The sequence below is a fragment of the Cynocephalus volans genome, chromosome 14 (assembly GCF_027409185.1).
Source record: "Cynocephalus volans isolate mCynVol1 chromosome 14, mCynVol1.pri, whole genome shotgun sequence".
Taxonomy (NCBI): Eukaryota; Metazoa; Chordata; class Mammalia; order Dermoptera; family Cynocephalidae; genus Cynocephalus; species Cynocephalus volans.
Genome location: NC_084473.1, coordinates 93,715,315 through 93,741,082, shown reverse-complemented (window position 1 = coordinate 93,741,082; position 25,768 = coordinate 93,715,315). Strand labels below are relative to the sequence as shown.

Here is a 25,768-nt window from a genome sequence, read left to right as displayed (position 1 = left end):
TGCAAAGCCATTAGTGACCAGTACTTACTGAGCACTTACCACATACCAGGCACCATTCAGAGGCCCTTACCTGCACTGATTATGTATCTGTGAAGCACTTAGAACAGTGGCTGTACCACATTTGCTCTCCTTTCCTTGTCAATCCTATGAAAAGGTCATTACCCCAATTCGCAGATGAGGAAACTGAGGCACAGAGAGGGTAAGTAATTGACCCAGAGTGTACCCCACTCTGTACAGGACAGAGTGAAGTTGGATGTTCTCAGCGTGTGGTGGGTGGTTAGGAAGGGAGAGAGTGAGGAGCTGGAAGGCAGTGGTCAGTCTTTGTGGAAGAGGTGACTGTTTAGGGGAGGTACAGCCAGCCGGGACACAGGGGGACAGGCGGCCATGGCCCCAGCAGCGCCCCCACTGGTGTCACTCCAAATGCAGGCTGGCATGCCAAAGGTCCAGTCCCAGGGCCCCTGTGTGGCTGGGGGTCAGAGGGCCATCAGTGATGGGGAGTAAAGAGCAGCCAGAATTCCTTCCCATGTCCAAGACAGTCTGGCCTAAAGTCTCTCTCTGTTCCCTTCATACCCCTGGAATCTGAGACATGACGAAAGCTCACGTGATAGATTTCTGTACAGCAGTTTCGTAGAACTTTCTCACCAGGTTGACAGAAAAGAAAGAAGAAAATAGCTCAGAACAGAAAGTGATCTTCAGGTGGAGTCAGAGCTTCTCCGTGGTGGTGGCACCAGCACGTTTTGACCTTCCTCGGAATTACACGGTCAGAGAGAACGTGACCACAGGGATGTGTGCGCCGAGGGACAGCCAACGGCTGAAGGGAGCTTGGGGAGTGAACGCTTCTCAGGAGAGATACAGGAGAGGGTCGTGTGCCTGGGGCAGAATTGGGAAAGAGTATGGCTGAGACAGAACCAAACGAGAGGCCAAAAGGAGGCGCAATCTGTGTTTCCTGCTTGTACTTCTGTTGGATTTTTTTTTTTTTTTTTTTTTTTTGATTAGCTCCCTAGATTACTCTCCTGATTTGTCCATGAAGGCAATGTTTTGCCTAATAAGCTAGACCGTGATAAGTTCTTAAGGCAGAAATCACATCCCTGGCCCTGAGCACGGTACTGTGGGCCTGCATGTTCGTGACGAGGCTGAATTCATGCATGGGGCTGCACGTTGGGAGTGACTGCACGAAGCCTGGCAGGTGGGCCGTGCCTCAGGAGCGTGGAATGCAAGAAAATCATCTATGGCACAAGAGTTTATAAAGCTGGAGAAACCTACAGGCCCAAAAACACCCCCGTGTCATGCTGGCTTTCCAGGTAAAAGATCCAGCAAGAAGGCCAAGACCAGAGCAGAATACGGGCTCGAGTTCTTGTGGCAAGGGCACAGCAGGGAGAAGAGGCCACAGAAAAGGAAAGACCAGCCTCTGGCTTAGGTGACCCCAAAATGCAGCAGCAAGGCCAAGGCTGTGAGACACACTTTCCAGGAAATATCCCTCTGCCCTCCCTCCCCAACCCACCCTCACCTGCCCAAGGAGCCCACCCGATCCAGGTCATTTTGTCAGAGGCAGCTCCAGGTAAGGGCAGAGCCCCGACAGGTGTGGCTGCAGCTCAGAGTTGATCAGGGGTTAAAAGAGTCCAGGTCTCTAGTTATATTTTTAAAAATTTTTATGCCTTTTGTTTTTTATATACCATACATACAGATGTGTATATAAAACATATATTCATGTATTTAAATTAATGGTTAAGCAAGCATGAACGTGCATGTCTCTGTCACTGATGTGAAGAAATAAAATGTGGCTGGGACCCTCAAAGCTCCAGCACGTACTTTTTCCATCACGCCCCCACCTCCCACCTAGAGGCCACCATTTTCCTGACTGTTAAAATCATCGTTTGCTTGTTTTTCTTTGTAGTTTTACCAGCTTTGAATTCATTGCTAAAATATAATTTAGTACCACCTTCGTTTGTCTTTATGTAAATGGAATCGTAAAAAATAGACTCTCCTTTAATATACACAACTAAAAAAAAGAGTGTATAATAATATCATATAAAAACAATTATAATTTCAGTTAAAGTAATGTACAATTATATGTGCTATATGCCTACAATTACAGAAAAACAAACGAAATACTGCTTAGAAAAGAGATAAGATAACATAATAAAAGGGTTAACAAAGGTTGGCTAAACAAAGAAAAAAGAAAATGGGCTCCCTGACTTCCTTCTTTGCTCGACATTGTGACTGATCCTGTCCCACTGCTCGGTGTGGCTGCCGTGGGTTTGTTTCCGTGGTTGTATGGTATTCTGCGGTAGGAATGTGCTACAATTCCTGCATCCGCTCCAGTTTGGAGCTCTTAGAAAGTGCTTCTGTGAACATTCTGTAGTGTTTCCTCATGGACATTTGCAAACACCCCTTAGAGAGCTGACTAGGTTTTGAATTGCTGGATTGTAGGGCAGGTGTACCTTCACCTTTCCTAGGTAAAACCAGACTGTTTCCACAGTTCGCCCTCCACCAGCAGAGTGGAGAGCTCCAGGTGCTCTGTGTCTCAGAACTTGGTATGTCGCACTCCTTAGTTTTGTCGATCTAGTGTATGAGGGATGTCATGAAACTTTAATTTACTTTTCTCCCAGGTACTAATGAGATTGTCTTTTCATATGTGTGTTGGCTACTTGGATTTTCTCTTCTGGGACGTGCCTATTCGGGTGTTGTGACATTTTCCTATTGGATTTTCTGGATTTTCTTCTTGTGATGACTTGTAGACATTCTTCCCATGATCTGGACACTAGTCCTCTGTGAGGTATTGTTTTAATTGCCTTCTATTCACCCCCAGGGTAATGGGATGGCTGAACACGTGACACCTGACATGGACAGATGAGATTGACAGTTATTAGTCACATATACTCACAACCCTGGGAAGGGGGACGCTGCACACCACACAGGGACACCAAGGGGCTGCATGTGGGGACAGAGTGAAGAACCAGGAGCTGAGGGAGACAGGCTTTGTAGTAGCATGAGGCTGTGATTGGCGTGTCTGAGTGATTCCACAGGCTGGCAGAGAACTAAACCCTCTACTCGGGGATAAGCAGGAACTGCTGGCTGCTCAATAAAGCAGTGCCTGGTTTCCTTGATAAGGAGGCTTGTTTGGCCAGGGGACCTTGGTGGGGAAGGGGGACCTTGGGAAGGGGAACTTGGGGTTAGGACGGTCAAAGCCCTCCTGATTTTAACAGATGTCAAGGCAGCAAATGACACTGAACCTTAATCTTAGGCCTTGCACCACGGATCTGTGTGCTACAAATATCTTCCTTGATTTTATGGCTCACCTTTCCCGTCTCTTTAGGGTGTTTTGATGAACAGAGATATTGTTTCTTTATAGTGGGTGCTTTTTATATTTATTTAAATCTTCACTACTCCAGGGTTGAAACTCTTCTCCTACTGTCTTCCGAAGCTTTACTCTCTGGCCATCAGTTTGATTCTGAATCTAAACGAGTCTAAGCATATCAAACAAGCCTCCAACTTCCTGGTCCTTTAGGGAGACCAAGGCCCTGACGACTTCCCTGAGCCCGTTTTTCCTCCTTCTCAAGGTGAGGTTTCTCCAGAGCTTCTCCCCGTCGCCCCTTCTAACTGTGGCCATCACAGATCTCCAGCCAGAACAGCCAGGGCCCCTCGGGGGCTTTCCAGGTCTGCGTGTCTACCCAGCCCAGCCAAACAGCCTCCGTGTGCTTCTCGTACTCCCTTAATTTTGCTGGGTGCAATTGACTTTGTGCTACAGAGTCACGGGAAAGAGGAAGGTGCTTTCCTGTGTCCCGCAGCAGCTTTAGATCATCCCAGGCTCTCAAGCTTCCTCAAAGGGAAACATGGCAGAGGTGCAATTTGGAATTTAGGACAGGCATTCACAGTGAAGAACAGGGCCAGCTCCGTGACAAAGCAGCAGAGGGCATGCCAGTAAGTTGGGAGAGAACCCCTGCCTCCGACAGGTGAGTGATGTTCCTGGTAATGTGACTCAGCCGTGAAGATGGCTGCAGGTGACACACTCCTTCCCTGGTCTCCGCAGTTGCTGTTATTTTAATAAACAGCTCAGTTCCCTCAAGGGACAGTTCAGTTGCAGATGAAATTTACTCTCGTATAAGCACTAATATTTAAATTTTCAAATTATCGTTGTTTGTGTCAGGTTTTGGCACATGGGAATGGCACAATAGCAATCTACGAGCAAGCACACCCAGAGCCGGGCACGGTTCTGCGCCCCTGCTGTGTCACCGCGCACCCTGGCATCCTGCCCCTATCCCCACCCCATCCAGCATTCGTCTTCTCCCTGGGCAGAGTCTGCTGCCCGGGCAGCCCCGGCCTCCGACCTGCCCGTGCCCTCCCATGCGAGCCACCAGGCCACAGCCTCCACCCTTGCTCTGCCACTCCCACCGCAGGAGGACGTGGCTTCAGATGGAGCCCCGCAAGAAAAGACCACCGAGTGACTTAGCTATCGTTTTCAAGTATCTGAAATATCTTTAGGAAGAAAGACTACTGTCATCTGTGAACATTAGTCATCTTCTAAAAAAACTAGAGGGAAAAGGCTTAAAATAAAATCAAGAATGTCAGAAGGAAGGTGGAGAAGGCAGAATGAGGAATGACGGCACAGGCTGGGGACGGCGTTTGTGGCAGTCTGCGTCCATAGAGGTAAAAACTGGTGCGGCCCAGCTGGGAGGCCCCCCGAGCCCTCCCCCTGTCCTCCAGTAAGCCACCAAGCTGTGTCCACTGTCCTTATGCCCACTAGACCGCCAGTCCAGGAAGGAGCCCCACCTGCTCCATGGCCTTCTCCCCGGTGCCTAAAACAGGCTGGCACGTTGTACCCTCAGCCCGTGTGGCTCGCACTCTGCTAATGAATGAAACGCTTAGGACTCTGCCTTCTCCCCGTCCCCTTCCTCGCTGTCTCTATTCAGACGTGGACCATCTTTAGTGTGGCTTCCCGTGCTCCCCCCGCAGACCATGAGTGGGTTCTCTTTAAAATACGAGTACAGTCCTGCCCCTCCCCCTCTAGGTCCCTCACTGACTCTTCTGTAATCTGGGCCCTCCTTCCCTTTGCAACCTCCTCCCCTGGGGTGTCTCACCCTCCCTGCCCCCACCTGCCTACAATACCACGATGGTTCCCACCTCCACGCCTGTGTGCCTGCTGTGCCCCTGCCTGGGGTACCCTTCCCACCCTAGCTGCCTCGCAGACCCCATCTTATTCCCCAGATCCCGCTCTGGTATTGTTCCCTGGGAGACTCCCCTACCCCAGCCTGTTGGATTCAGCACCCTGTCCTCAGTGTTGTCTGAGCACCTTGCTTTTATTGCTCTCAGTGCTGGCCATGCCATTCGTTCAGCTGTTGGCACGTGTCTGGTGATACCAGGCGCCTGCATTGGATGTCAGGAGGTGGCGGTGGGCAGGCAGCCAGGGCCCTGACCTCCTGGAGCTCCCGTTGGTGGCAGAGTACACAAGCCAACACACAAACGAACACGAAACATCACTGAGGTGTAGTTGCCATTGTAGCCATTCCATGAAGGGTCACTCGGTACCTAATCACACGTGGCACTTACTGGGTGTCTGCTGTGTGCCCTTTTGTCAGCAATGGAGGTGAGCGAGCCCTTAACGGCCTCACCTTCCTCATCCTGGGCTGAGGACAGAGCAGCTTGGAGGCGCCAGAGCTGACTTTCAAGCCAGCCTCCAGGGCTCTTACCTGCCTGATGGGATGCTACCCATGCTGTGGTGACCCAGCAGTGACAAAATGGCACAAGTGCAGCCAGGGGTGCAGCGGCCAAGCAGCAGGGGAGTGCACCTGGTGGGGACAGGGGGCTGCCGGCACTTTCTCAGAGAAAGTGACTTCAGAGCAGGGACCTGAGGGATGCATGGCGGTAGCTAAACACAAGGGTTGGTGTAGAATGTTCCAGCCTGAGGGAATAGCCTGGGCGAAGGCCCCGCAGAAGGAGCAAACCTGGCAAACTGGAGAAGGGGACATTCGGAAGTATTGGAGAAGTCCTGGAGGCAGAGGGCAGGGAGGGCTTAAAGGTGTTGAGAAGCTTGGGCTCTGTCCCCGGAGCAGTCGGAAGCCGAGGGACTGTTGTAAGCAAGGTGGGAACTTGATCTGAAATGAGGCAACTTCTGGCTGCTGCTGGAAAACAGCTGGGACAGGGACCAGAGTGGATGTGGAAGACCAGTCTGGCCATGTCGTTTCTCAGGCAAGAGGTGATGGTCTAGACCAGGGTGAAGCTGCGGAAGTGGGAGCGAAGGGAGAAGCCGTTGAAATACGAGAGAGGAAAAACGAGAATACTAGAAGTGAACAGAGCGGAGAGAATTTGAGGGGGCAGGCGGGCAGTTCAGGTGAGGGGGGACGGCGAGGAGCCAGGGATATCACCTGGGTGTTGGATACGGGCAGGAAAGAGTGATGACATTGGGGACATGTGTGACTCTGTGGTCCCCAGGGGCACCTGAGTGGCAGTTGGAAGGTGGAGCCTGGGCTCATGAGAGCAAGTTGGCTGAATATTCAGATGTAGAGATTCAGATCATGTTTGACACCGTGAGAACGGATGAATTTATTGAGGGAAACTGAGGAAGAGTTAGAGACATACCTGTCTCCTCTCTCTGCTGTGAGCTCCTACCTACACCGTCCAGTATGGTAGCCACTAGCCACATGTGGCTATGTGAATTTCAATTACAATTAAACAAAACTAAAAATTCAGTTCCTGGTCACATTAGCCACGTTTCAGGTACTCAGTAGCCATGTGGTTAGTGGCCGGTGTAACAGGCAGTGCAGATTATAGACCATTTCTATTGTCACAAACAGTTTTATTGGACAGCACTGTATCTAGACTCTATCTTATATTTATCTTGTATCCACAGTGCCCAGGCACTCAGAAAAAAAGTGCAGCTCCATTGATTAGAGACCTTTAAGAAGTAAACAGCCAGCTCTTTGCTGGCTAGATGCCCATGTGCTCTTGGGGCCATTTAAATGAGTGATTGGTCCCACACCAGGTCTCCATGCTGCCCCAGCTGCCCCAGCCAGACACAGGAGTGACAGCACATGGGGATCCCCAAGCAGCAGGTGACCATGTGCTTCATCCATGTGCCTCACATAACTCTTAATTCTTCCTGGGCCTGTGGGCAACAGCACATGGGCATCTGAGCAAGTAAACCCTTCTCGATCGCAATTCATGATTACAGGTGATGCATTGAGAGTCTTCACAGAACGTCAGACCTTGAACTTTCCATTTCAGAAGCCAGTTCTGAGTTGTCAAGAACATTCCATTTTTGCTTCTGTTTTTCATCTTTGTTGAATTTGTACCTTTGTTCTTTATTTTCTTTTTCAGTCGGATGTCATGGATCAGAATTTGTTAAATTTCCTTCCAGAACAAGAACATTCAGAAGTTTATAAAATGCTTTCTTCCCATATGCTTGTGACGGATTCCCCCTCCCCAGAATACTTAAAATGTAAGTTTAACTTTACTGGTTTAACAAGATATAAAGATAGGAATTTTACTTTTGAAAGGAGGTTAGAATGAATTAAGAAGGGAGGACTAATTTTAAGAATAATTTTCCTTGTGACTCACAATGTTTCCAAGATCCTTAGAGGTATATTTTAAGTTTAAAGCTAAAGCTGGAGTTTATGGGATATGTAAGACATTTAGCTTTTATGTGGAAAATTTGAAAGCATAAAGCTTAGGAATAATAAATTGTTTTGCATGTATAAGAGATTCCTTTTTTTAACATGAGAGTCTTTTAGTAATAAACAGTGCAAAAATCAGTGAACAATCTGCTTATTTTGGAGGACATTCTAATGCTAAATTTGTATATTACTAAGTAACCAACTGAAAACTGAATAATTAGGTCAAAAATCTAAATTCTGTCCTCCTGAGGCCATCATCTGGTTATTTATATACAGTCATGTTTTTTATGTAATTTCAAAGTTTTTATCAAAATATCTGACAACCTGGATAGAAGGCTGGCCTTGGTGCCTACTGAACAGGGGTCACTTAATGAAGTGCACGGCTGCATGCGGTAGCAAAGATGCTTGTGCTAGTTGAAGCCTTCATCCACTTCCCATGAATAATTTGTCCTGTTGTACATCTGATTGACTTCAAAGCAGAGCAAAAAGATTAAATTAAAGAGAGCAGCCCTATATGAGCAGCTTCACTTTAATATACCGTATGAAAACAACCGGAACTAATCAATGCTGACATCACCAACCACAGACATCTGTGAGCAAATTAAGACTAATTGGGACCAAGCATGGAATGCAAAACATCTATGAACTATGGGAAGAAAACCCTGTGCTGCAAAGGTTATAAACCAGGTTTGAAAGTCAATCATAATGAGAGAAATAGCCTGGCCATGTGTAGACCTAATCCCGTAAGAGTTTTCACCAAGATGCTGCTTGTGTAGTCTGCAGCCTGTGTAATGCTCGTGTTCCTTTCTCTCTTCTTTCTTTAACGGCCCAGCTGACAACGATTTAGAGTTTTATTGCCATCTTCTCAGAGGCAGCTTGAACCCAAAGGAATTTCCAACTTATGAATACATAAAATTTGTAGGAAACTTTCGCTCTTACAACAATGGTAAGCTTTAATTGTCATATAATTGTGACAGCATCTTTTATCATGCAAACATGCACATGGGGGCATAAGAATCACCGAGGGAAGAGGAAGGAGAATTTTCCAATTTGCATTTGGATTTGCATGTTCCCAAGATGCAATTTTGTGCTCATCGATGCTCTCTCCCTTTCAAGAACACACTCCCACACCTGTTCGTGCCAGTGCACACAGTCCCACTGAAATGCATGTGATTCGTTTACTTATTTTCAGGCTTATGAAATAATTCTGTACTGTGAGAATCAACTTACAGTTAATAAAGAACAGGCGCGGCCTACGCACTCCATCAGATAGGTCTTCATTGTGACTTCAAGATCCGTAACCTTGCTTTCTGCGTTTTTATCCTCCTCTTCACAGTACTGCCGTGAGCATGCTTTAATAGCTCTGGTTCACGGCTCTTCTGCTTCCTGTGGCCCTAACGCACAGTAAAGGGCCCATTTTACCATGAGCTAGCAATCCAAATCGGATGAATTATCAAGCAGGATAAGCCAAGCACTCAAGTCCTATTACCCAGATAACAAATTACCCAAACTCTGGCTGCAGACTCATTTTTACTTGTGACCCATGCAAAATGGGGATGCAGCCTGATACCAGAGATTCAGAAACCAAGTCTCACCATGGCCAAGCACAGAATGGCCTGCATTTTGTTTGTTGTGCTCCTCAAAACTCAACACAAAACAAATCACATTTCATAAAACAGCAAAGATGGGGAAAAAAATAGAAGAAAGTGTTGATAGGGACTGGGGAAAAGAGAGAAGAAGAAGAGAGAAAAATACCAAAGGGAAATAAAGACAGAAAGATGAGTTGCAGAAATGAGGGGGAGGGCAGGTGGGAGGTGCCCGGAGCAGATGATCACAGCACTGACTTGGGCTGTGTTAGTTACTGCAGTTCAATTCTGGATCCACGGTGGGTCTATTACCCTAGTCAAGAGTTTCCATGAGAACCAGCTGCAGTAATGGCACTGAGTCCTATGCTGAGGCTGGCAAGGATTTTTCCTTCAACCTCAGATGATCCTTTGTTGTATATTATTTGCCTAACTATCCATGCTTTGTTTAAAAAGTTCCAGCTAGATGCTAAACAGCATGATCCTGCCAGAGTGACTTTCAGGTCCAGTGTTCAGGGCTTATGCCTGGATGCTGGACTCCCTAGCTGAGTTGGAGTCCCTCCTGGAACCCAACCCATCCAGGGCTCAAGGTACCCGAGCAGATGAATTGGTGGAAGGTTTGCTTTCCCAAGTGAGCCCCTAAATTTGGGCAAAATAAGATGAAGCCAAGGCCTGACCATGTCTAATTCAACTCATCTGAAAGGCTTACCCAAACTTTATGAGATGAATTTTTAATGAACCACACAAAGATGTAGATGGTAGCTCTTTGGGCTACCCAATTAATGAAAGTGAACTAAGAAGGCACCTCGTAGAAAACCCAACATCATGGCAACCCTGTGCAGTGGTTCTTTGGGTGCAGCAGCTTGTTAAAATGCAGGTTTCTCAGGCCTTGCGCTAGAGATCCCAGTTCAGGAGATCTGAGGGTAGGGCCCAGCAATGTTGGAAAGGACTAGGGTTCTGGTTAAGGCATCATACTTTGAAAAGCACTTCCCTAGTGTAATACCAAATGCCATTCCTTATAGATTTTAATGGCACTACTTCCAGACAACTTTATCATCGAGTTAATATAAATGGCGGTTTGAAATGTGCTCAAAATGTGTATGCTAGTTTCTCAAAAAACTAAACATAGAACTACCATATGATCCAGCAGTTCCACTTCTGGGCATATACCCAAAACAAGTGAAAGCAGGGTCTTGAAGAGATATTTGCACACCTGTGTTCATAGCAGCATTATGTGCAGTAGCCAAAAGGAGGAAGCAACCCAAGTGTCCATCAGTAGATGACTGGATAAAGAAACTGTGGTATATACATATACTGGGATGTTATTAAGACTTAAAAAGGAAGGAAATTCTGACACATGCTGCAACATGGGAGAACTTTCAGGACATTATGCTAAATAAAATAAGCCAGTCACCAAAGGACAAATATTCCGCTTATACGAGTACCTAGCGTAGTCACATTCGTCGAGTCGGAAAGTAGAACGGTGGTTGCCAGGGGCTGGAGGGAGGAGAATGGACTGCTGTTTAATGGATACAGATTTTCGGTTTTGCAAAATGAAAAGAGTCCAGGAGACGGAGTGTGGAGATGGTTGCGCAGCAATGTGAATGTTCTTAACACTACTGAACTGTACACTTAAACGTGGTTAAGATGGTAAAGTTTGTGTTATGTGTAGTTTACCACAATATTTTAAAAAATGCATGTGCTTTGTCCATAAAGCCAGCTGCTGGGATAGGAGCATGTCCCAAGTGGCCGTGTGCACAGAGGGGAAGGCACCCTGTCCCCCAGAGTGCCAAGACTGGGGGAAGTATGGGATGCTGCTCCCGTGTGTCTCCATGACAACAGTGCACACAATTAAAAGAACTGACCTGTGATTGGCTGGGAGCAGCAGTTGGAGCCTTTGTAAATTTACATTTCCACGACTCTAATTAAGATGCTGCCGAATATCACTTTGAAGCATCCTGTCATTTATCACATCTTAGGAGATTTCAAGGAAATAGGCAGGCCTCATTCTGAATACCTGAGAGCGAGGCTCTATTTTCACTTCAAGTTGATACAGTGTTTGTTTGCCTGAAAGAATGTGTGGAAATTATGTGTGATTTTTTTTTGAAACTGTTACTGCTATAAACACACAGCATTGAAAGTAGAAAATTTAAAACCAAGAGTGCAGAGTGTCTTTGCAGAGCCTGTTGTACAAGCTGAAGTTCAGGGGGGTTTTCTTGAGACAAGAGCCCCCGAATGTGACCGTGGAACACATGGAATACAAGCCTAAATTGGATTAAAATAGCAAAAAAAGTCAGAGACAAATGAATTTCTAAGATTGAACCCTATGAAATTGCCAACAGTCTACCAGTTTTGACCCGTAAAACATGGTTTAACATAATATAAGAAATAATTCAAATTTGACTTTCATAGGTTTACTTCTCAATAAGCGTTGAACAATGAAAGTGGCTCACCTTAGGAGGGCTTCCTGAGCAGCAGGCCCTGGTGATGAGGTGGTACTGTTGACATCGTCCCATCTTTACAGAGGAGGAAATTCATACGTAGAAGGCTTGCATCTACGCATCAGGTGTAAGGGTGGAAGTGGGGAGCCCACATTCACACCCCCTCCCAGGCTCTCTGACCCAAAACCCACACTCTTTGCTACATGAGGTCTGCACCTGTGCACATCAGATGCCCTGCACCCATGGATCAAACTGTTTTAAGGATACTGAGATTTGTTTTAATCAGATAAGACACACAGACACAGGAATGACTGTATGAAGGGTTTATACTCACAGATCCCTAGAAACAGGAGGCACAGCAAAGCATGCAGGGCCACACGAGAAGAGGTTGGTCAGGAGGCAAAGGGAGCAGGAGAAACGTGGGCAAAAGCCTTTATTGTGGTTTCCAAGAGAAGGAAAGGGCAAGAGAGGGTAAACAGGCTTAGGACTGGCTAGTTTGGATCATTTTAGTGGGCTGGGAGTGCAGGGGCTGTCCCTATTTATCTGGTGCTTTTCCTGGGTTGATCAGGGCAGAGGACAGGGTCCCAAAGTATGAGAGTCCCTTAGAAGATATGGTTGGTGCATGGGCTCTGGATTGTTTGGTTTGCATCTGAAAGGTGTGCTGGAAGGTGAGCTGTTTACTAACCAAGGAATTGGTTAACCTTGGGAGGGGCAGTCCCTTGAAGGTCATCAAGGCCCCAGATGTCAAAGCTTCAGATACAGAAATTAGAAAATGCGATGATAACACAAGCCACCCTTGCAACTTCCCTGAGTTCTCAGGTGTGCACAGACTGAAAAATTAATATGTAAAGTGCAGAAGAAAAATGACCACTCGCATCAGTTTTATTTAAATAGAATACATACTCACACCTCAAAGAACTACATAGAAAACCCAACTTTTGTCCATTACCATGGAAAGTCCTGGCATTTCTGTAGGGCTGTGTAGTTTATGGAATATTGCCTGATACATTCTTATTTGATGCCTGTTATTTTTTTAATAAAGAATGGAATGGAAAGGACAGCGACCTTTACTCATCTGTGGACTCACTGCACCCCTTCCTGGGCCCAGCATAGTCCATGCCTACCAAATAAATAAGTGTGGATAGAAGTAGGTTGAACTAAACTGAGGCTCGGAGATCTTGGCCCCAGCACATAGAGCCAGGATTCAGTCCGAAGACTTCGGACTTCCAGGGAAATAATGCTCCTCCATGGGAGCTAACAGAGCTCTCCTTGACAGGCTCCAAGGAACGCTCCAGGAGGGCTCCCCTGGCCTTACATCCAAAGTGCAGGTTAAATACATGTCAGTATATGCTGGGTGAACTGGAGGGTGTAACTTATGGCGCCTTGTAAATCGTCCACACTGAGGGCCTCCAATGCAACAGCGTGTTGTTAAGGAAGTTCCTCTTTGGCCTCCCTTCACTCCGCATTCTGTGCCCTGAAAGGAATAAAATTCAGCACCAGTTAAAGGATGAGACACAAAGGCAAGGCGGCTCGCCGGAGAAGGTTTTTTATTCAGCGGGCACATCTGCTTTTATAGGGTTAGAAGAGAGCTGATAGGTTTGCTGAGGACACGGGGCGTTCGGGGATTGGATGGATTGTGTTGCTAAGGGGCCAGGAGCAGGCAGCCTGTGCTGATTGGCGTGCGATTCGCGCCGGCGGGAAGGAGAAGGCGGAAGAGAAGGGTAGCCAGCGCCATAATGGGGCGCGGCCGAAAAAGGGTTCTCATACGACCTAATATGCCCCACTCCCCACCTTGGTTCCCTGGGTGTCTTGAGCCCAGTAGCCCCCTTCCCTGAGGTCCCTGCCCAGACCCCTCACCCAGGGGTGCCCCCGCTGGGCCATTTCTGACACACTCTCTTCCACCTAGAGCTCATCTCATCAACCAATTGGCCCCCAGCTGATAGAGGCACTGGGCTACTACTCAAAAATCCATTTACAGGGACCCTCGGGCCCTAAACCAAAGGACCTGAAGTGAAATGTGTAGCCTCCAGGGCAGGGAAAAGCTGGGACTGGCCAGAGAGCTCTTTGGGAACCCTTAGATCGTGTAGCTGAGGGTCCCATCTGCTTGCCTGCTAACCCAGATGGCTGCTCTAACCAGTGATTTGTGGGGCTCTAACCAGTGTGAGTGGGCTGAGCGAGTTGGAGATGGGGAGAGGAGGGACGGGAGCCTCTGCCCTTGACGAGATCACGCTGTCATCAGACACTTCTGGCCTCACCTGTGGTTTTGCCCCTTGACCCCTGCCCTGGTCACTGGGGCAGTGTAAACATAGCCACCATTGCCCAAATACCTGAGCAAAATGGAATTTTCCCTTGGTTCAGTATTTGCACATTTGGGGCGCTCATTAGGACTTTACCATCTGCAACAGATGTTGTAGGGGCCGGGGGGTGGGGCGGGTGGAAGACAGCACTTCACATCTTTAACCTACATTTTTAATAACTGTGAAGAAATATGTGTTGGGAAATAGGACAAGAAAAGAGTCTTTTTTAGGTCTTTCACTTGAGGACAGATTGTAACTCAGTGTGTGAGACACTTCCTGGAGGACTCCGAGCTGGGACATGTAGGCGCGCGTCTCCTCCTCTCCGCATGGAAAGCTGCTCTGATCCGGGGCTGGGGGCGGCACGAGCAGCCCTTGTCTTCCTCTGCTCTGCACACTGACTGTTCCAGAGTAGAGTTGAAACTAAATTACTTCATTCGGGGCTATGTGTGTCCTGTAACAGATATTTTTAAAACCAGAGAGAGAGAGAGAGAGAGATTCTTTGGGACAGATACACTGTCCCATCTTTTTACCTCTCCAATTAGATAAGGGAGCCCACCAGGCCCTTCTCAAACCCACGCACCCAAGCCCTGACTCCACCCTACCGCTCTTGGTGGGAAGAAACCAGATTTTCAAAGCTGTGATGAACAGTCCTGCTTTAAGGGGTCCTAAGAAGTGGTTTCCAGTTCCTGAAAGATAACCGCATGCCAGGAAGGAGGCAGCTCTTTGTGCGAGCCCTTGCCTCTCCCCCAGGCCTGGATTTAAATGTGCGTCTGACTGAAATCCAGAAAGCAGCATTTCAAAAGTTACTGGTGTGGTTCCAAATAGGTCACCCTCAGCAAACATTCCACTCTGGGCTTTCCAGAAACCACACACCAGAGTATAAAAGTTTCCCTGCCCTCATATTACCTACTTGCATCTAACCACACAGCCAGATTTGAAGTGCTGGCAGAAGTGGAGGGTTTTCGGCTTATAACACTTGGTTCTGTATGGTCTGTGGCATTTCTGTAGGTTGCCTCATTTTATGGCTTTGAGGATTGGGGTGTGTGTGTGTGTTTGTGTGTCTTCCCCGCAAGCTGAATTAATTGAGATGTCTCAGTTAAGGAAACAGCGCCACATGCCAGACCTCACTGGGAACGGAGGTTGATGAGCTTCGTGGGAGGCGTGTCGAATCTATCCATCACAAGCTTCTATGAGTAGGAACCGGAACGTCCCCTCCACCCAACAGAGAAGCATCATGTCCTCCTCCAGCAGTGATCATTGCTGCCAGATTGGATTACAGAGCAGTTAAAATCATGATAAAGAGCCAATTGTTGCCCAGGGCATCGTCCTGTGCAAATATCTAGGGTCTCTGTTATAATGTATGAGGAAGGGTCATACGCTTACCAACCACGTCTTTCTGCTTGTTTCAGTCTGGGAGTAGAGAGAACTTTCGTACAAGTTGTCCCGTAATTGTGATAAAAAGGTGTACACGATATCCATTTGGAAGACAGAGCTGAGGGCCTATAGGAAGTGCACTTTCCTGAGCGTACAAATACCCTGGCCTGTCCACACCAGCCATCTGGTAGATGTCTTGTTAATGCCATTACAATCTTCTGGCCCCTGGAAATACTCATGTTAGTTAAGAACACTAGAGGAAAGAAGAAATAAGTAAGACATATACTTTCTCTTTAGGGTACTTTTCTCAGTCCACCAAATTGCACACCCCGGCTTTCTCATGTGGCTCTCACTCCTGCTGTCCAATGTTGTTCTTCCCTGCGCTAAGCAGAACTGGCAGAAGGGACACAAGACCCAAGCACCACCGAGCGATTCAGGCAGGGCCTCGGCAGAGGAACAGGCGGGATCCCTGTGCTGCTGCCGACCTAAGAACCCAGGTCCTGGCTGCTCGGAACATGTGGATCGAGCATGCTGTGAAGAGGAGGAAGTAAGAGTCTGAAAGTAGTGCTTAATGCATGGGAGATGATTTCTCATGAATGTGCGGAGAATTGTTTTCCCCTCTGCATTCCAGCACCATAGCCCAGACTTTTCGGATGGTTATCACCACTGGGATTTAGGAACTTGATTCTTCCTGGAGCAAACCTCCACAATGATTGTTTCACATCTTGCACACACCTATTAGATTTGTTTTTTATTTGTTGTGAGAAGTGTTGAGAAAGCTATTTGTCACTTTCCTTGCGGACTGTTAGTATGTTTTCCTCTAGCCGTTGCAGCTAATTTATCATAAGCAGGCTGTCTCTGATGAGAATGCGTAATTGTTCTGATGACTGGGTCTATGACTGAGTGGAGCAGAGTCAGTACATCTTTCTCCATTGCTTCATTTCTTTTATTCTTTTGCTGCTAGCTGAAGGTCACTATTACCATCTCTGCCTCTTCCTCGCCCTTCCCTAACCCCTTTTGAAATTTCTCCCACCGCCTGAGATCTCCCTGCCCTTCCAGTCATCTTTATCTCCTTGTCATGACTGATTTGGGAGCTCATCAGACAGACTTGGAAGCTAACCTTGGGGGCTTCCAAATGAGACAGACATTTGTCATTCTGAATCTCCAGAGAACCTTTGGACTCTCTGGTTTTTTGGGATTCCAGAAAGGCCAGCTCAAGGCAAAACTCTTTCAAAATCTCTGAACTTAGGGGCTTTTCAAGATGGCGGCGGCTGCGGCGGCTGGCGCGGAGTAGCTGAGGTGGAAAAGGCGGCCACTGGGCCTCAGGCAGCCGGGAAACTTGTGGACCTTCCTCTGGCCATCTCTTAAGGGAGGACTGCTGCTGCTGGCCGGTCGTGGGGGGTGACCGCCACTTTGCCCCGGCAGGAGAGGCTGCCTCATTTACAGACAACAGCTTTAAAGTGTGGAGCAGGAAAAGAACTGTTTCTTAGCTGCAAAAGTGAGTCTCGAAACAGGGAACACGGCGCCAGGGCTGCTGTGGATGCAGCCAGGATCCCGGAGGCCGGGGCCGCGCTGAAGGCGGCCAGCTGCCCTATTCAGGATTCGAGGTTTCAGGCCGGCATTAAAGAAGATTCCTGGGAGCGCCCGAGCCGCGCCGCGACTGAACAGCCCGAGGCGGCAGCGCCGAGAACACGGAAGGCAACAAACCAGAGACAGAGCGAGCGCCCGACCTGGCACAGCACTGTGAGTGATCCCTGGCACAGCTCTGTTCGGGGGGTGGATGCCCAAGCGGCCCCCGCCTGCACCACCAGGCCACTCACCGCCGGTGCTGCCTCCATTTTCCCAGGTGCGGGCAGCTCCGCCCTGCTCGGCCATCACTGAGCCCATTTGCTTGGCCTGGCGCCAGGCTTTCCGGAGCCTGCGGACCGGCCTTGGCTCCCACTCCCTCCGCGGTTCTCTGGCGGGGCTGGTGGCGGAGGGCGTCCCGGGCCAGTTTCGGGAGGGCAAGGAAGTACGGGCGGGCCGACTGTCACTCCACCATACCCTGGACTCCGGCCCCAGGTAAACTCCCTGTTACTGGGAGGCAGATACCATCTGTGCGGCCACCAGTTTGGAAAAAAGCCTAACGAATTTCTGGTTGGGAATAGTGTGGCAGGAGAGTTCCCAGGTCCGCTTGAACCTGCCGGAGACCAGGCTGCAGGTGGGCGCTAGACTCGGTTTATACTGGGGGGATACAAAGGTGAACAAGACCCGAGAAAGATCTACATAGTGCCACAAAGGCACCCAGAGAGACCGGTCGTCTGTGCCCAGCAGAAACCTGGTAGAATTCCTGGGCGAGGCGGTACCGAGCAGGGTCTTGAAGGCCCAGCTGTTAGACGAGGGGTGCAGAAGACACGCCCCAGCCCAGCACAGTGTGCACAGAGTGGGGAGACATGCGGCCGGGGAGACGTGCGGCCAGGGAGGCGGAGACTCGACAAAAACCACACACCCGGTGGGGTCGCTACTGCACGATCTAACAGCCTGGGCCAGAGCACACGGAACAGGGAGAAGTCCTGCACAGGAAGTGAAAGCTCAACAGAGATCACACACCCTGTGGTACGTGACCCACCAGCCCAGCAGAGTCCAAGCTGACCAGAAAGGTGGCTCCCCGGAGAAGCCCAAGACCCGAGGCAACCACACACACAAGGCACTAGAGGCCAACTGAGCAGTCACGGAGGGAGCCATACGAAATTGGCAACCACAGCAACATCCTAGTTAGTCATTAGTCTCAAACCGGTGGACTGTGAAACCCCCGGCCACAATGAATAAACACCAAAAAAAAGATACCAGAAATACAAAAAATCAAGAAAGTACACCACCAAAAGTTAATAAATCTCAAACTCTAGATCCTATAGAACAAGAAGCCCTTGAAATGACTGACAAGGAATTTCGAGTGATAATTCTAAAGAAACTGAATGAGATACAAGAAAACTCAGCTAGACATCATGATGAAATGAGGAAAAGTATACAGGATCTGAAAGAGGAAATGTACAAGGAAATCAATGTCCTGAAAAAAAATGTAGCAGAACTTGCTGAACTGAAGAAGTTATTCAACGAAATAAAAAACACAACGGAGAGTTTAACCAGCAGGCTTGTCGAAGTTGAAGAGAGAACCTCTGAACTAGAAGATGGGCTGTTTGAAATAACACAAGCAGACAAAAAGAAAGAAAAAAGAATCAAGGACATTGAAGAAAATCTGAGAGAGATATCAGACAACCATAAGCGATCAAATATCCGAGTCATGGGTATTCCAGAAGGGGAGGAAAATGGAGATTCCATTGAAAACATATTCAACAAAATAGTGGCAGAAAACTTCCCAGGTATAGGAAAAATCACAGATCTTCAGATCCAGGAAGCTCAACGATCTCCAAACGTATTCAACCCAAAAAGGCCTTCTCCAAGACATGTCATAGTCAAATTGGCAAAACTCAGAGACAAAGAGAGAATCTTAAAAGCTGCAAGAGAGAAGCGTCAAATCACCTATAAGGGAGCCCCAATCAGGTTAACATCAGACTTTTCATCACAAACCCTAAAAGCTAGAAAGGAATGGGATGATATTTTCAAAATACTAAAAGACAAAGATTGCCAGCCAAGAATACTCTACCCTGCAAGGCTATCCTTCCGAAATGAGGGGCAAATAGTATATTTCTCAGACAAACAAAAACTGCGGGAGTTCACTACCACAAGACCACCCTTACAAGAAATCCTCAAGGGAGTACTGGGTTTGGTTCCTGAAAAATAACTACCACTGCCATAAAAACCCAAGAAAAATCTAAACCCGCTAGTATAATAAAAATGGCATTCATGAAGAGAAAACAAGCTAACAAAAACACTATCTACAACCTAAGGAACCAACAAACACAGAAAACAAACAGTAAATCAGAAAGCAAGGAACAAAAGACACTTAAGATAACCAAACAACCAATAAAATGCTAGGAATAAATCAACACCTTTCAATAACAACTCTTAATGTAAAAGGCTTAAATTCCCCAATTAAAAGACACAGACTGGCTGACTGGATCAAAAAGCAGGACCCAACTATATGCTGTCTACAAGAGACCCACCTCACCCATAAAGATTCACACAGACTAAGAGTGAAAGGATGGAAAAAGATTTACCATGCAAACAGAAAAGAAAAACGAGCTCGAGTAGCTATTCTTATATCTGACAAAATAGACTTTAAACTAAAAACCATAAAAAGAGACAATGAGGGACACTACTTAATGATAAAAGGACTGATCCATCAAGAAGACATAACAATCATAAATATGTACGCACCCAATGTTGGAGCAGCCAGATTTATAAAACAAACTCTATTAGACCTAAAGAAGGAAATAGACACTAATACCATAATAGCAGGGGACCTGAACACCCCACTGTCAATATTAGACAGATCATCAAGGCAAAGAATCAGTAGAGAAACACAAGATCTAAACAAGACTCTAGACCAATTGGAATTGGCAGATATCTACAGAACATTCCACCCAACAACCTCAGAATATTCATTCTTCTCATCAGCACATGGATCATTCTCCAGGATAGATCACATATTAGGTCACAAATCAAGTCTCAATAAATTCAAAAAAATTGGAATTATCCCATGTATCTTCTCAGACCACAATGGATTAAAACTAGAAATTAATAACAAACGAACCTCTGGAAACTATACAAACACATGGAAATTAAACAGCATTCTACTTAATGACATATGGCTCCAAGAAGAAATCAAGCAGGAAATCAAAAAATTTATTGAAACTAATGAAAACAATGATACATCATACCAAAACCTGTGGGATACTGCAAAAGCAGTATTGAGGGGAAAATTTATTGCATTAAACGCTCACTTCAGAAGAATAGAAAGATGGCAAGTGAACAACCTAACACTTCACCTTAAAGAACTAGAAAAACAAGAACAATCCAAACCTAAAGTTAGCAGACGGAAAGAAATCATTAAGATCAGAGCAGAACTGAATGAAATTGAAAACCAAAAAACAATTCAAAAGATCAACGAATCAAAAAGTTGGTTTTTTGAAAAGATAAATAAAATTGACAAACCATTAGCATGGCTAACAAAAAAAAGAAGAGAGAAGACTCAAATAACAAAAATTAGAAATGAAAAAGGCGATATTACAACTGATTCATCTGAAATACAAGGAATCATTCAAGACTACTATAAACAACTATACGCCAACAAATTTGAAAATCTGGAGGAAATGGATAAATTTCTGGACACACACACGCTCCCAAAACTGAACCGTGAAGACGTAGAAAATTTGAACAGACCAATAACAATAAAGGAGATTGAAGCTGTTATCAGAAGGCTCCCAACAAAGAAAAGCCCAGGACCAGATGGATTCACAGCAGAATTTTACCAAACATTCAAACAGGAATTGACACCGATTCTTTACAAACTATTCCAAAAGATTGAAACGGACGCAAATCTCCCAAACTCATTCTATGAAGCAAACATCATCCTGATACCAAAACCAGGTAAAGATATAACCAAAAAAGAAAACTACAGGCCAATATCCCTGATGAATATAGATGCAAAAATCCTCACTAAAGTACTAGCAAACAGAATACAGCAACACATACAAAAAATTATTCATCACGATCAAGTGGGATTCATCCCAGGGATGCAAGGTTGGTTCAACATACGCAAATCAATAAATGTGATACACCATATTAATAAACTCAAACACAAGGACCATATGATCATCTCTATAGATGCTGAAAAAGCATTTGATAAAGTTCAGCACTCATTCATGACAAAGACCCTCTATAAGTTAGGTATAGAGGGAAAGTATCTCAACATAATTAAAGCCATATATGCCAAACCCACAGCCAATATCATCCTGAATGGGGAAAAGCTGAAAGCTTTTCCTTTAAGAACAGGAACTAGACAAGGATGCCCACTCTCACCACTCCTATTCAACATAGTGTTGGAAGTACTAGCCAGAGCAATCAGAGAAGAGAAGGAAATAAAGGGCATCCAGATTGGAAAAGATGAAGTCAAACTGTCCCTGTTTGCAGATGACATGATCCTATATATCGAACAGCCTAAAACCTCTACAAAAAAACTGCTAGAATTGATAAATGAGTTCAGCACACTAGCAGGATACAAAATCAACACTCAAAAATCAGTAGCATTTCTTTTCTCCAATAGTGAACATGCAGAAAGAGAAATCAAGAAAGCCTGCCCATTTACAATAGCCACCAAAAAAATAAAATACTTAGGAATTGAGTTAACCAAGGAGGTGAAAAATCTCTATAATGAGAACTACAAAACACTGCTGAGAGAAATTAGAGAGGATACAAGAAGATGGAAAGATATCCCATGCTCTTGGATTGGAAGAATCAACATAGTGAAAATGTCCATACTACCCAAAGTGATATACAAATTCAATGCAATCCCCATCAAAATTCCAAAGACATTTTTCTCAGAAATGGAAAAAACTATCCAGACATTTATATGGAACAATAAAAGACCACGCATAGCCAAAGCAATGCTGAGCAAAAAAAATAAAGCTGGAGGCATAACACTACCTGACTTTAAGCTATACTACAAAGCTATAATAACCAAAACAGTATGGTACTGGCATAAAAACAGACACACTGACCAATGGAATAGAATAGAGAATCCAGAAATCAACCCACACACTTACTGTCAGCTGATCTTTGACAAAGGCATCAAGCCTATTCAGTGGCGAAGGGACTGCCTCTTCAGCAAATGGTGCTGGGACAACTGGATATCCATATGCAGGAGAATGAAACTTGATCCATACCTCTCGCCGTATACTAAAATCAACTCAAAATGGATTAAGGATTTAAATATACACCCTGAAACAATAAAACTTCTTAAAGAAAACATAGGAGAAACACTGCAGGAAATAGGACTGGGCATAGACTTCATGAATACGACCCCAAAAGCACGGGCAACCAAAGGAAAAATAAACAAATGGGATTATATCAAACTAAAAAGCTTCTGCACAGCAAAAGAAACAATTAAAAGAGTTAAAAGACAACCAACAGAGTGGGAGAAAATATTTGCAAAATATACATCTGACAAAGGATTAATATCCAGAATATATAAGGAACTCAAACAACTTTACAAGAAGAAAACAAGCAACCCAATTAAAAAATGGGCAAAAGAGCTAAGTAGGCATTTCTCTAAGGAAGATATACAAATGGCCAACAGACATATGAAAAAATGCTCAACATCACTCAGCATCCGGGAAATGCAAATCAAAACCACATTGAGATACCATCTAACCCCAGTTAGGATGGCCAAAATCCAAAAGACTCTGAACGATAAATGCTGGCGAGGCTGCGGAGAAAAAGGAACTCTCATACATTGTTGGTGGGACTGCAAAATGGTGCAGCCTCTATGGAAAATGGTATGGAGGTTCCTCAAACAATTGCAGATAGATCTACCATACGACCCAGCTATCCCACTGTTGGGAATATACCCAGAAGAATGGAAATCATCAAGTCGAAGGTATACCTGTTTCCCAATGTTCATCGCAGCCCTCTTTACAATAGCCAAGAGTTGGAACCAGCCCAAATGCCCATCATCGGATGAGTGGATACGGAAAATGTGGTACATCTACACAATGGAATACTACTCAGCTATAAAAACGAATGAAATACTGCCATTTGCAACAACATGGATGGACCTTGAGAGAATTATATTAAGTGAAACAAGTCAGGCACAGAAAGAGAACTACCACATGTTCTCACTTATTGGTGGGAGCTAAAAATTAATATATAAATTCACACACACACACACACACACACACACACACACAGACACACACACACACACACACGCACACAAACCGGGGGGGGGGGGGAAGAAGATATAACAACCACAATTATTTGAAGTTGATATGACAAGCAAACAGAAAGGACATTGTTGGGGGGGAGGGGGGAGGGAGAAGGGAGGGAGGTTTTGGTGATGGGGAGCAATAATCAGCCACAATGTATATCGACAAAATAAAATTTAAAAAAAAGAAAAATAAAATAAATAAATAAATAAATAAATAAATAAATAAATAAATAAATAAACAAAAATCTCTGAACTTAGAGACTGTTGTGAAAGGTGCGGGGCTTGATATCCTGTGGACCATTTTAATATGAAGACCAAAAGCAGAGCACCACCCTGCATGTCCTCAAGCAGGAGCTCACGACGGGCATTTCCACTGTTTTCCATCACAGTGTGGTGACCGTGGTGTGCCACACACAGGCCTCCTGCTGACCAGTGTTAATGCACCAGTGGGGCAGTGAGCTAGCCTGAATGCCAGTGGAACCCAGAGCCATGCCCTGTGGGCACCCTCCACAGCTGGTGGAGCAGGCCAGCCACCAGCAGCACCAGGTCTCACCGTGGAGAGAAAGCCAGTTTGGGGCCCCAAGGTCTGCAAGGTCTCTTCTAAAACTGGGCCTTAAGCTATGGTTTGGATGTGAGATGGAACGTCATCTCATGATAGATTCATCCAGTAAACACATGTTGAGCACCTGCTATGTGCAGGACACCTGCTCAGAGCTGGAGACAGAGAATAAGACCCAGCTCCTGCCATGGAGAAATCTACTTACTTACCTTTTGGCAAGAGTAAGATCAGTTTTGACTAAGATGACCCTAGGGGGAAAATGTGGCAAGAAAGAATCACTTTTCTTTATATCATGAGTGGTCAGAGATCTGAGAAAACAGGGCTGTGCCTGCATTTAGTGGTTAATCCTTCTGAGAGGCTCAGGAAGCCAGTTGTAATTAGACGTATTTTTTCTATTACTTAAATTAAAACAACTAATTGAATCCTTAATTAATGTCTCTAAACTACCTTGGGATACAAAGTGCCAGTGAAGTTATTCTAAGTGCTAAATATGACTCTGAAGTCCCAGGGAGCAGTTTGCGTATGCGTTGGCTCTAGATGTGCAAGAAGGCTCCCGCTGAGAGTAAAGGTCGTTCAAATGCAATCCACAAAATGTTTAAAGTATCTTCTTCCCCATGGTTTTCCCCAAGGTTTTCCCCTTGGCCTGTATTAAAACGTTCATCCTTGATTTACTGTCTGTCTCCCCTGATCAAGCCCTCAGTTGCCTTTTGGTGGGAAAAGCTTGTTTAGAAGAGAAGTTGCTCAATTCTGGGCCCATCTGTAAAATGCCAAGCTTATCAAGCGTAGGCTGCAAGCAGTAATGAAATTTCCCTTTTGGGATGCATTTTCATCTTTATAGCCTTAGAATATAAAAGAACAGATAAAACCACGTTGGGAGGCAGCCAGCAAGCTCTGCAGAACATCCACTCAGTGTTCATGGGCTGAGTCTCTGCTCCCCTGGAGGAAGTCGCAAGGGGCAGTGAGTCCTGGGGCAGGTGCTTCCGCCTCTCTGTCCCCCTCTCCTGCTCCCAGTGAATCAGGAGGAAGGCACTTACTGACAGAGCACACGAATTTAGCAGCCAAAAGCATCATTCAAACAAGGCGCATCATTTACAGATAAGGGAGGCTTTCTCTTGAATTCCTGGGAAGTCCTCGGAAGTTTGCTTGGAAGGTCTTTGTATTCTGAAAGAGTTGGGGGAATTTTATTAGGTCATTATCTGGCTGGATAATGTCTCTTAGTTTCAAGCAAAGAGGGTATTTCACATCTGGAAAATTTTTAAATGTCCTTTTTTAAAAATTATGCAGATGTTCACATCTGCAGACCTTCCCTTATGTGGAATTGTTTTCCTTCCCTTTGATAAGTCTCTTGGCTCACCCTACCAAGTATCTGCAGTAGTCTAAGCCAATTTGTGACAGATGTGAACTCTCCAGAGACCGCTATTTTTTATTTTCCTCACTTTATGTTCATGTTTGGAAACATTTATTAGTGTTGATATGAATGAATTCAGAGAACATGCTTGGTAAAATGAATTTATTCATATGAGTGGAGGAAAGACCACATGATAGAATCACTTAGAAACATGTAAATATATAAAATAAAAAATGATTGAAAAGCTAAAATCCAAAGAAAATCTTGCAGATCTCGTTTTATAATGCATTTAGTTTTCTGGTGCTATATGTTTTTAGTTAAATTGGAAAACATGACAATGTTTAAATTTGCAAGTTCAGAATGTGTAGGATATAGTCAACCACAATTTAAAAAGAAAAGGAAGTGTAGATGATCTGCCATAGGGATCCTCAACCCTGGCTGCATGTTGGAAAACCTGCGGAGCTTCTGAAAACGCCGATGTCTGTGCTTCTCCCCCAGTTTCTGAATGAGCTGAGCTAGGACCTAGGCAGTTGTGCCAGAGGTCCCAGGGGAATCTGTTGTATAGCCAATTTTTCTCATATTTAGCAGGGTTATTTTTCCCACCTAGCGAATTCCACCTAAAAGCAGCAGAATTTTTCTCTGGCCCACAATGTCCATCATTTCTCCACAGTGACACTGAGGGCAGGTCT

The 25,768-nt window shown here is 45.7% G+C and overlaps 1 protein-coding gene across 3 annotated transcripts in view; it reads left to right on the top strand.

The window, feature by feature from the left end:
* The window catches only part of NPAS2 (neuronal PAS domain protein 2), a 162,818-nt gene that overhangs the window by 103,543 nt on the left and 33,507 nt on the right, over positions 1–25,768 (top strand). For 2 of the 3 annotated variants that reach the window (XM_063078202.1, XM_063078203.1), the window contains exons 6-7: positions 7,315–7,435; positions 8,443–8,556. In XM_063078202.1, the coding sequence (XP_062934272.1) occupies positions 7,315–7,435; positions 8,443–8,556 (235 nt within the window). Of the gene's footprint in view, positions 1–2,717; positions 2,777–3,392; positions 3,561–7,314; positions 7,436–8,442; positions 8,557–25,768 lie in introns of those variants that run through there. The other variant, XM_063078204.1, reaches the window with a different exon arrangement.